Raw genomic sequence first — 12,477 nt, forward strand, 5'->3', positions numbered from 1 at the left:
GACGATTTCAACTTTTGACTTTCAGGTTTTTTTCCCCATAAGTTTATTTCAGGGGGTGGGGAATGTGTGTGCCGTCGAGAGAGAAAAACATTGGTGGGAAATGGGAGCTGCTTTCCTTTCTTTTTTTTTTTTTTTTTTTCCTTTCAAGACCCACCAAGAGGCTCCTAATCGCCAAACCGACTGACTGGAAAGGAGCGCAAATATTTACATGTACAGCTTGAGTGTGTATGTCAGCCTAAGTTTACACGGCTCCGAGTGAAGCGGATTACCCTGCGAATTCGGAGAATTTAAGTTATTCAAGCTGAACAAGGCCAGCAAGACGACCCCCACAGGCCGTGGGAAGTCCAGGTCGTAACTGAGTTTGTGAAGGCTGAAGGTTCCGTGTCCCCCAAGCCCGGGAGCTGTGAGGCTCGCACTCTCCAACTGCGCGTCGCGTGGTCCCAGCAGGGTGCCGCGCCCCCCGCCCCCGGCACGGCGTCTGCCCCTCGATCAAGGCCCAATTTTCGAGAGTCCCTCTCGAGAACCGGAACCCTGAATGAGAGGCGCACCGGTGTGCAGAAGAAGCCGTGGTTCTGAGATCATCCTTTGTCAAATGCTCACAGCCCTCACTTAGCTTATCTTTTGCAGGGCTACATCTCTCCAGCCCCACTATCTAGCAGCCAGATTTTGGAGCCCAACGAGTGTAGGTATCCAGCCCCGGGTGCTGCCCGGCGAATGGCGCCAGCTCTACGACGTCGGTTTCTGCCTTACTTAGCGCTTTCTAACTTTCTTTTGCAACTTTGAGCACCAGTAAGAAAAAGAATGGAAGGAGGAAAAACTCCCCGAGGCTTCCTCTGGTCTACGTTCCTGAGATCCCAGGTCTTAGGACGCGACCAAAATGCCCCCTCCCGACAGCGATCACCTCCTTCTCACTCCAGGACTGCGAGACCAGGCGGGCTGTGTCCGCGGCCGCTGCGCCAACCTGGTGGTGTCACCCCATTCCCCGAACGGGTACCATGCTCCAGCGGTCTGCTGAGCGAGGCCACGCGGACGCCGCGCCCCGGGCGCGCCCTCCCCACCCGACCCCGCGGCCCCGCCCCCGGCGGCGGAATCAGGAAGCGGTGACGTGTGGCGGCGCTGACTGGCTGCGGGCCGCGGGGATCGCAGCTGCCAGCAAATTAATGCGCAGGGCGGCGAACTCCCGGGCGCAGTGTCCTCCGCGCCCCTCCGCGCTCGCACGGCTACGCTCCCGCTCCCAGGCAACCACCCCATTTTAGCTGCGCTCGGCCGCTCCGACTGTCCCCAGAGTGGGGAGGGAGGAAAGACGTGGAGCGGGTGCTGCAGGACCCCTGGGCTTTGCGCAGCTGATGCTTGTCTCCAGCTTCCGGAGGCACAGCCTGTGGTCCTACGGAGCGTCCCGGTGCTTGCACACCTAGCTGAGACCGTGGTTGGTCCTCTCCGGCTAGTTTGAAGTCTCTGCGGCTCGAGGCTCTTGCGGTGGGGGAAAGGAGAGGCCGGTGTGGAGCTCTCGGGAGGTTGGGGCTGACTCATCTGGAGTCCCCGACTCCCCTGTGATTGCACTTGGAAACTTTCCGCTGTGTTTCAGTCTCTGTCTCTCTTGGGGAAGCTGGACGGCAGTTCAGCAGGCCAGGTCCCTGGCCAGGACCGCGCACTAGGGGCCATGGAGTTCACGGCGTCGCCCAAGCCCCAGCTTTCCTCCAGGGCCAACGCCTTCTCCATCGCCGCGCTGATGTCGAGCGGCGGCTCCAAAGAGAAGGAAGCTACGGAGAACACTATCAAACCACTGGGTAAGTCGCGTGCTAGACCGTCGGGGTGCGCAGGCATGGGAGTGCTGCACATTTGTCTGTCCCTCCGTTCCCTAGCTTCAGGAGGCTCTCGAGGGTGGCCACCTTTCCCGGCTCGCGGCAGCTCTGACCCTCAGGCCACAGACTATACGTTGCGGGTGGGAGATTTTTTTTTTCTCTTAGGCCCGAATTCTTTGGGGACTTCACAGTCTGTTAAATGCAACCGGTTTCCTATCTCGTACGTATATCGCTAGTCGCTTTCCCTACCTATTTTTCTAGAATACTTATGTCAAGTCGGACATCCGGTGTGTGTAACTTTGTTGGGATAAAAACATTTAGGGGATAAATAATAATAAAACCCCTTTTAATGACTCAACAGGATTTACGATGCGTGTAACACCTGCTTGTGCATTTGAAACCAAGGAGACTCTGACTTCACAAGAAACTAGTTTAATTTTGTTTTTCCCCCGACTTGAATAGACTACACAAAGTCAGCTGTCAAGTGCTGTAGAATAAGCCAGTTGTCCCCGCATGAACCATTTTCTTCACAGAAGCTCTAGACTTATCTGTAAGACATCATTTCATAACTGCCGTCATTTTCAGTGGAGGTTGGCAAAAACATTAGCCAGTTACCATTTCCCAGATTCCTCAACTTTTAGCTATACTGTTTATTTAACAACCTTTACCATTTATAGAAGACACTACTCTCAGAGTAAAGGGAAAAAAGGGACTATATTCCCCTTACCACGAGTGAATTGTGTGGGAAAAACTGCTGGAGATAAGTGTTTTAAGTCCCTTTACAACTGAGGGTTTACAACTGAGGGAGAAAGAAGTGTTCTCATCATCACCTCTTGGGTCCCTGGGTAATAATTATTCCACACCCTGATCATCTGGTAGCCCTAAAACTGTGGAAAGCATCAAATAGCGAACTTAGGGTAATATTTTTAAAACCTTTTAAACTCTAGTCAATTTTTTTCTTCCTTCTCCCTGTCCTTCTCAACATTTTAACATCTCACACCTTGAAACAACGATAATAATATAAAAGATGAAATGTTAGAGATGAAAAATAAGGGGCCTGGGCAGAGAGAGAAGAGAGCACTAAAATCCCTGCAGCAACTTAGAACCAAGGAAAAGGAAACCGGAAGATCTCCAGAAAACATGTCAAAAAGTCTCCTCCAAGGTTTTCACTCCCTTTCTCTGGTTCTTCCCACCTATCCTCCTGTGTAAATCTAAACCTGCCAAAGAAATGGAAACAACCAATCAGACAAACTCCAACTGTTTAGAAAAAAATTCACACCAATTTCAAAGTTACGTTTGTGGCACTTCCCAACATTATCCGCTCCTATTTAGGGGGCCTCTGAATTCTTTATAAATGCCCCCATTATAATTTGGTAGCTAGCAGGAAAAGAGGATTTCAGGTTAAAATTCCTGACAGAAGTACAGACAGTAGACTGGGAAACATGCCAGCTTCAGCTCCACTGTCATTACAACATTGCTCTCCTTCTCTACTTTCCTGAGAAAAAACCCACCCTCCTCTGAATTCTAAACTATAAAACCATTCACAGCTCACGGTACCTCCACCCTCACCCCAGTCTGTAAAGTGAGCATCCTCCCTCCCCTGGGGCTTTTGAGACCGGCTCCAAAAAGAACCAGAACCGTTTTTCAATTGTCAGAAGGCATTCTAGTCCCTTTCAGGGGCCAGTTCAACAGAGCACAATTAGCAGCTGTAAGCCAAGGACTCGGGCATGTGAAATACCTGTTAAGAGAGAATGAAACACTAGCGAGATGCTGAAGAAACTGTAGGGTGGAAGTCACAAGTGTCTCATTACTGCTCATTTAAACACGTTAAATCTACTCAGAAGAACCACCTCAGACGACTAGATCATTAATTTTTTTTTAGACTGAGATATAATTGACATATAACATTGTGTTAGAGCATTTCTGTATCATTTTCTTCTTCCTCCACTTCCCAACCCTGACCCACTGGTTAGTCTGGAGCTTACAGCATTTGCGTTTTTCAATTGTCAGAAAATTTCTAAGGCTACTTGTTAATTCCCTATAAAGATGTTATGTGAATGTGTTTCTGAAAACATTAGTAAAAAATATGATTTTGCCATGGCATGGTTCTCTTTGAGTTTGAAAACAGAAGGATAAGATAATTTGGTTATTCTTAATTTAAAATGCTTCCATGAGTTGGATTATTATTCTAAGAGAAAAGAAGGTAAAAATTCTCTACTTCCTACTTGCCTGCCCCAAGTCAAAAGAGAAATGTGAGAAATAAAACATTATATGTATGTGTGTGTGTATATATATATATATATATATATATATATATATATAAAAAACTTGTTTCAATTCCTTGAGGGCACTTAGAGTTGTTTGAAGTTCAGTTTCACATTGCGGATTCAAGTAGTTTCTTTTTTAAAGGATGCAAGATAATTGGGACAATTACAGAGCTCCCCCTGTACTCCATCAAAGTGACTGGTGTAGTCCCAGGCCCTTATCATCTGTGGGGGAGAGTGTTTGGTTCGTAGGCAGTGGTGTTTCAGCTTGATGGTAGATGGCAAACTGTTCTTCCTACTTCAATACTCTGCTCTTCTGGGTTTGGCGTTCTTTTGTGCACTTCCAAAACGTTCTTGAGAGAGAGAGAAATACACATATCATCCCTCAAGTACTTGTTTCAAGCCCGGTCCAAAAAATTGGCCCAGAGATTGTACTCCTGTGATTTAACAAGCAATAAATATGCTAGTCTTTCATAAGATCTCAGGCTGGGAGGGAAATTATAAAAATGCCCTAATGTAACATCTGAAAGCCTAGGAAACTGGGAGCCAGGCAGAGAAGTGAAGTGACAATTTTTTAACCCCCCCAACACCCCTTTTTCACTTTTTCTTATGGGGAGGTGACTCCAGGAGGGAAGGGAAGTTCCTCTCAAAATGAGGATGGTGCTGATTTCTTCACTCCCTTGATCTCCCTGCAGAAAAGTGTCCTCTTTGTCAATGAGGAAGAACTGGCACTAGAGCCCACAAGCTGTGAAGTCTAGAACATGGGAGGGATAACAACAGGACTACTTGCTTTTAATTCTTTATGATCATGCCTTTCTCTTTATCCACTCCTCGCATTTCTATTCTCCAAAGTGGGTTTCAGTAATGGTGGTAACAAACCATGGTTCTAAAACTCACTCATTTGGTTCCGTAAGCAAGCAGGAGCCATGTCACTTCACAGGAATTTCAGGCTTAATTTGTATAGTGATGAGTTATTGCTGTCCTTCTGGAGATTCTGTGCGTAACTTTTCCAAAGTTAAATCCAGGAACCTTGAAATTGTGCTGTTCTCCTTTCTGTATCTTTGCTTGACAGAATTAGCTGTCATTCTCAATTCTCTTTGCCTGCAGAACAATTTGTCGAGAAGTCGTCCTGCGCTCAGCCCCTGGGCGAGCTGACCAGCCTAGACGCTCACGGGGAGTTTGGTGGCAGCGTCGCGGGCAACAGCAGCCCATCTTCCTCCTCTCTGTGCACTGAGCCGCTGATCCCCACCACCCCCATCATCCCCAGCGAGGAAATGGCCAAAATTGCCTGCAGCCTGGAGACCAAGGAGCTCTGGGACAAATTCCACGAGCTGGGCACGGAGATGATCATCACCAAGTCTGGCAGGTTGTAGGGGGGCTTGTCGAGTGAGGAGTGGGGAGAAGGGAATAGTGCCCTGGGTGGCAGAGGGAGTTTCCAGGAACTGGGTGAAACTCTACTGGTCCTGAGCTCCAAGAGGAAGCTTCGCTCAAGGAGGGTTTCTTTCGGCAGACTTGCTTTTGGAAAGAGCTGCTGAGACAGATGTCCAGGCATTTGCTTTCTTGGGATCTGGCAGTGGGAAGCCCCACCCCTGCCCTAAGGGCATGGGACTGGGATCTCTGGCCCCCTGCAGCCTGGGATGGCTTCTGGGTGCAGGGTCGGCATCTGGAGGGAAGCAGGAACTCAGCTCATGCCGGGGTACAGGGCGGGCTGCTGGGTGCTGTGAGGGAGGCAGGCGGCTTCCCTTTTATCAGCCTCAATTTGCAGAGGCTCCCATTAAAAACTAAAATGAAAACCTGGGAGGAAGAATGAAATTTGAAACGACCACACTCCCGGTAGGAAGGAGCTCTGGTGCAGGGGGCCCCTTGGCGCCGCAGTGGGCTGACTCAGGGCAGGCAGGAAGTCCCAGGTGCAGGCTGCTCCTGGGACTGGGGCTAAGGCTCCGGGGGTCGGTGGCCCCTTGGCGCCTGACTGCTCCAGCTCTCAGGACTCTGGGACACACCGCCCAGAGTCTCCCGAAACGAAACCCAACTTGAGAACCCTGCTCTGGCTTTCTACTGAGGCAAGAGTGAGTTTTCTCCCTGGAAGGCAAGGAGGTTATAGGACTCTGTCTGCTCTGGAGACTTTGGTCTGGGAGCCTAATGGGCCTGATGATTTAGCACAGGATTTTCCCTAATTGCAGACCTTTGGGTATTAATGAGGACTCCTACAGAGATGACACTTAAGATTATCTAGGCTCGGGAGAAGGTCAGTCTCCGTATTCACATCTCTGAATGGCTTTACAGGAAACACAAAGAATTTGGGGGCTGGGTAGGGAGGGAAGGCGGACCCTTTTCCTCCCTCTCTAATTCGGGTGCTTCTCTTTGTCTCACTGTGTCAGGAGGATGTTTCCTACCATTCGTGTGTCCTTTTCTGGCGTGGATTCTGAGGCCAAGTACATAGTCCTGATGGACATCGTCCCTGTGGACAACAAGAGGTACCGCTACGCCTACCACCGGTCCTCCTGGCTGGTGGCTGGCAAGGCAGACCCTCCGCTGCCAGCCAGGTTTGTGCCTCCAGATTTTCCAGCCAAGCAAAATGTGTATTAACCTTGCTGGCAGACTGTCTCCTGCCCTGGTTGTTTGAATTTTAAGCAGGTCTGTTTTTAAAGCTGTGAGTTCTGGTAAGAGAGCTTTCCAAGCCCAGACACTCCAGGATTAACTACACAAAATATGGGTTCGTCTCTGAGAAAGGCAAGAGTTTGTATGCAGAACACTGCCTTTAATTTTATCTTTCATCATAATTCATTTCAAAGTTTTTCTTAAATTTCAATTGGAATATTTATTAGAAATCTGGCCCCATTTCATATGGCATCCATCATTTCTATTTGGCTAACACCAAACAGAATAAAACTACTGATGAAGTGGCTGCCCTAAAATCCTTTTCAGAAGTGTGCATTTTAGTAAAGTAGTAGTTGCTTACAGTAAATATTTGTTATAACGTGGTTATAACTTCATAGTAAATACCATATTGGTAAAATGTGGTTGTTTTTGACCAGTAAAAGGCTCAGAGATTTTTAAGTAAGAAAAACAAACTCTTTTTTTCCCTCATTATAATTAGTGGATAAATGTAATTCGACATCAAGTTAATATTCTTCTACTGAATTTGTTTTTCTCCTTCTGACTTACTTCACTCTGTATGAATATTAAGGTCCATCCACCTCACTACAAATAACTCAATTTCATTTCATTTTATGGCTGAGTAATATTCCATTGTATACTGTATGCTAACACATATATGTGGAATCTAAAAAAAAAAAAAGGTTCTGAAGAATCTAGGGGCAGGACAGGAATAAAGACTCAGATGTAGAGAATGGACTTGAGGACACGGGGAGGGGGAAGAGTAAGCTGGAACGAAGTGAGAGAGTGGCATGGACTTATAAACACTACCAAATGTAAAATAGATAGCTAATGGGAAGCAGCCACATAGCACAGGGAGATCAGTTCGGTGCTTTGTGACCACCTAAAGGGGTGGGATAGGGAGAGTAGGAGGGAGACGCAAGAGGGAGGAGATATGGGGATATATGTGTGTATATATATATATATATATATATATATATATAGCTGATTCACTTTGTTATAAAGCAGAAACATACCATTGTAAAGCAATTATACTCCAATAAAGATGTTAAAAAAATATTCTTTTACTGAGAAATTACTCAATATATTAGGTAATGACCCAAACAAAACATGTTCGTTTTTGTGCTATTCAATGGTAATGTTTTTCCAGGAGAACTCCGTTTTAAAAATTACATGCAAACCTTTATTGCTACTGCCCAAATGAGCATTCTGGGGGAAAAAACCCAGCAAGTTCTTACTTACGTGAATACTAACAGTTTAAGAACAGGACTCTAACTGCATACTTTAATACAAACAATGAATCTTAGCTGACTTTACATTTAGGGTTCTAAAACCAAGCCTTACAGCTTTAAAGTTGTTTTATGACTAAGTAATTTTTATAATTGATTGGAAGTTCATATCAGAGCTAAGAATTTATTTAAATGTACAGGTTTTGGAACTCTGAAGTTATAGTTCAAAGTATGGTTCTTTGTTAGTATCTAGTCTGGAGTCTAAGTCAAGGCACAGAACCAACACAGTTTACACATACAGTTCAAATGGAATATTAAGCTTTCTTAGTGGTTGATCATATTATTGAACTTACAGTATATTAAATACACTAGAGAAGAGATTAAAAGAAGCCTCTCCAAGTTTTCCATTCCCACAAAAGACTAGGAAGGAGATCTTCCCAGCCCTTCCAAATTGATATATTAAATAACATATTAAATAATTTTTAGGACTAAAATTTTTTTTAAATGTCACTGAATTTTTTTAAAAAAAGGAGCAAGACTTACAAATTTACAATAGATATTTAAATGAATATAATTAGTGTTCTCTACTATTTACTATTAACTAGCCAGTTCACATTACTCTAGAGCTTCTTTCCAAAATTTACAATTTTTTTAAAGGGGGGAGAGAGAGGAAGAAAGAAGAGAGAATGAGAGAAGTATTTTAGCAGATTCCTAACCATTTTTACAAGCAAACCCGTTTTCTTTTTTTTCTCTAAGTCTTTCCTTTAAGAAGTTAATCACTCTTATTTAGCATACATTTTCCTCCTATCTGAAGGTATGGGGAACTGGTGCAGGCCAGTTGGAAATATGACATGCCTTGTTTATGTTACTAATCTGTTCTGGCTGGAAAAGGAAAGCATGTACCAATACACTATCTTAACTGAAGCATGTTTAAGCTATTGCTGGAATTTTAAGTCCCAGAGGACTTGAGAGAAGCGGGGCTTCCTGTATGCTTTTTCATTCATACTAGTTCAGCTTACTTATATTGATATTAGATTGAAATGTTTTGTGCATTATAGGACAGAAATATTCTAGATCATATAAGCAACTGTTCTTTATTATTATTAAAAGACATAGTGCTATATTTTCTAGCTCCATATGGGAAAGGTGAAGAACTTGGGAGGTGATCATTTTTGAACTGATGGTAGAAATTCCTTGCAGTTCTAGTTCTTTGAAGCACTTTATTTTAGACTGAAGTTTATCAGTCAGCTGTTCCTTATCAGAAGAAATGATGCTTGACAATATCATTTGATCATAGTAATGGAAAAGACATTATATATGACCTAAGTAATGTTATATTTTCATATAGGACATTTCCTTTTTTTAAAAAAGTAGTCGATATTTAAATAAATTAATCTTTATTAATGTTATCATATGTGGTGAACTGATACTTAAAGAGGGACCATCTCATCAACTTCTAGGACTTTAAATATTTTTGAACCTTTCTGGAGGAGTGGGTAGGATATGGTGCTGATTAGTAAAACAACTGCACCTATAAAGTTATAGCCTTGGAGGGGTGACACTTGAAAAGCTATTATGGTTGTGTCATCAAAGAATACTTCAATTGAAAGGCAATTTTGAGCACTCCTTAAAAAAAAAATCAAACAAACAGGCAGACAAACACCTAAGTTCTTGTATGGGTCTGGTAAGAATCTTTAGTGCTGTCAGCCTGTTTTGTGCTTTGCTTCTTGTGGGCTTTGTGAGTTGCAGCACGTGCACCCAATTCTTCTATTCTTAGTCCTCTGTGTGACAAACCACGGCATAGACTTCTTGTTCTTTACATGAATATGTTTTTAATTTTTCCTTGTCTTTGCCTCAACCATAATATTTGTTTAATGATAGTTATAAATATTCTACACAAAATATAGATATAAATAACCCATTGCATGGATAAAGGAATTTATCCCATTAAATCAAGGATATTTCCTTCCTCTATCATTAGTTCTATGACATACCTGACTTCAGAAACGCTTATGTTGAGTGGATACTAGGATTGATTTACAAAGAGTTGTACTTAGTGTGAAGCTTGCAGGCAAAACAAATGACCTGCATTTAACTGTCAGTGAGTAAAAGATTGCCTTGAACATAGCAGCTGATCAATAAACGATAAATCCTTGATAAGTATATTTTTTCCCATCAAAGCCTTTTTTTTTTTTTTTTTTTTTTTTGCTTAGGCTGTTAGATAAATACATTGAATAATTTGAAGCTTACCCAACTTGTTTTCACTCTCCTTAGTGAGCACTTAACTAGGTGATGATGAAAGTAGTAATATTTAAAGTACCGGGAGAAGCAAACAGACTATGTGATCTGTGGACTATTAAAAGTTCCCCAGGTCACTGTATTAAAATTATTCTGTCTTGTTTATAAAGAGCATGAACTTTAAATTGAATCACCTTCAAGTTTAAATGAATAGATTCTCTAGAATTGTTTCCTCTTTTAAATTCTTTGTCTTCATTGCTTTTTAGCAGTGCTTATACTAGGAATTCATTTTGCAATTAGTTATAACCTAGTCTTTCTTTTGAAAATATCTACAACAATAGGATTTTATATTTGACAGAAGCAGACTAGTAGTTGATTAGGTTGATGGGAAAAACCCACCTTTAAAAAAATGGCTTGTTCAGCAAATAACAGCAAATGTATTAAGTACATTTTATTTATTTATTTATTTATAATTGGACTATAATTGCTTTATAATGTTGCGTTAGCTTCTGCTGTACAATGAAGGGCATCAGCTATATGTATACATATATCCCCTCCCTCTTGGACCTCCCTCCCACCTGCCCCCATCCCACCCATCTAGGTCATCTCAGAGCACTGAGCTGAGCTTCCTGTGGGACAAATTGGGAGATTAGGATTGACATATATATACTACCATTAGTATTACCCCTTTTAAATCATTGGTACACAAAGAAACACATTTAGATGTTTCAGCATTATTTTGGTATTGCTGTATTACTAAATTTGAGATTATACGAGGCAAATAAAATTCACTTTATATGAGATTTTTGTGTTCCTTTAGAATCAGAATATTTTATAACCCAAACATTTTTTTTTAAAGTCTCAATAAAATTCTCTCATAATTTTCTTAGGCTGTATGTACATCCAGACTCTCCTTTTACTGGTGAGCAGCTACTTAAACAGATGGTGTCTTTTGAAAAGGTGAAACTCACCAACAATGAACTGGATCAACATGGCCATGTGAGTACAGTGCTTGGACTATGCGGATTCCCTGGGATGGAATGGAGAAACCACATAAAGCTTCCTCCCTTGATGTCTCTTCCTCTCTCCCTTTCCCCCTCCCACCCTCCAGCTCTGAGTCATTCTATGAGAACATTAATATGTTCTACAGGGAACCTTGACTGCTATTGTCAAGAGGTCATTTACAGAGATGCTGTATGCCATTTCTATGCAAGAGGGTCAGGGACCTCTGGCACCATGGATTCCTACTTCTGCAACTGCTTTAACACCTGCACCAACTAAACAAAGGGAATGTGCATTTTGGAGGTTACTACAGCCCATTCTTGGATTAAACATCTAATTTCTATCAGTGGTATATCAGATAACACGGCATAAAGGGAATGGGGCTGAGACCGCCTATGGGGGTTTCCCAAAGTGTGTTGTATAGAATACATTCTTGTGCAATGCAATGGAGCAAAAGGATTTTATGTACAAATAAATTTGGGAAAGTGCTGTTAGCTCATTATATATCCCCTCTGTAGAGAGCCTTATGAATATTAAAACACAATGAAGTCTTGCAGTTAAAAACAAAACAATTTGATTTTACATCAGTAAGGAGTTCATTAAAATGTTGAAGAAAAGAGAAATTGGAATTCTTAGCTCTTATCAACAGTTAATAGAACAAATAGCCATTGACACAGGCTTTTCCATATTTGCTAAGACTGCTTTTTAAGGAACTATCTATGCTGTTATTTCATGCTCTTAAATAAAGATTCACATTTTAAAAAATCTGTTTTAGATTTTATGCTAAGAAAACTTCAGACAGACATGCATGCTTCTTTTTGATGAGGAGAATACTGTTTCTTTTTTTGCCTCGTTTGCCAGAAAGCACATTGGGATTTTCATAGTTGCTTTCCTTGGCTTAGATATTCTGATATAATTATTCTCACTCTTATCCCCTTTATTAAGGCTCCTGTTACTTAAGGTTTTAGCTTTTTACTGGATTTATGCAATTCAGAAAAAGAGTTTCAAAACTTTTCTCAAAAAAGATGGTTACACATAGTTAAGAGAGAGCTCTAGACATGGTTTCAAATGGTTGATTGAACCTGGAACCAAGTAAATCACTTCAGGCACTGCCACCATCCATATGCCCACAGGAGATCTTGTTTATCTCGACCAAGTCAGAGTAACCAGGTTAACTAACAACTCTGCTGGTGGCACTGTTGGGATGTTGGAAGTAGGTTAACAGGCTTCTGTTACTTGATGTATTGGAAAAGATAACTGACTTTTTTTACCTTCAAGGATGTTGGCAGAATTGTCCTTTCTTTCAGATGTTTTCATTGACAGATT

The 12,477-nt window shown here is 42.4% G+C and overlaps 1 protein-coding gene across 1 annotated transcript in view; it reads left to right on the forward strand.

Annotated features, from left to right (window-relative positions):
* The first annotated feature begins 1,316 nt into the window (after positions 1-1,316).
* TBX20 (T-box transcription factor 20) overlaps positions 1,317-12,477 on the forward strand; it is a 55,487-nt gene continuing 44,326 nt past the window's right edge. The window contains exons 1-4 of the mRNA XM_060156027.1: positions 1,317-1,787; positions 5,174-5,432; positions 6,445-6,609; positions 11,040-11,148. Coding sequence (XP_060012010.1) covers positions 1,661-1,787; positions 5,174-5,432; positions 6,445-6,609; positions 11,040-11,148 — 660 coding nt within the window. The 5' untranslated portion in view covers positions 1,317-1,660. The remainder of the gene's footprint in view (positions 1,788-5,173; positions 5,433-6,444; positions 6,610-11,039; positions 11,149-12,477) is intronic.

Source organism: Lagenorhynchus albirostris, chromosome 8 (genome assembly GCF_949774975.1).
Source record: "Lagenorhynchus albirostris chromosome 8, mLagAlb1.1, whole genome shotgun sequence".
In the NCBI taxonomy this organism is placed as follows: Eukaryota; Metazoa; Chordata; class Mammalia; order Artiodactyla; family Delphinidae; genus Lagenorhynchus; species Lagenorhynchus albirostris.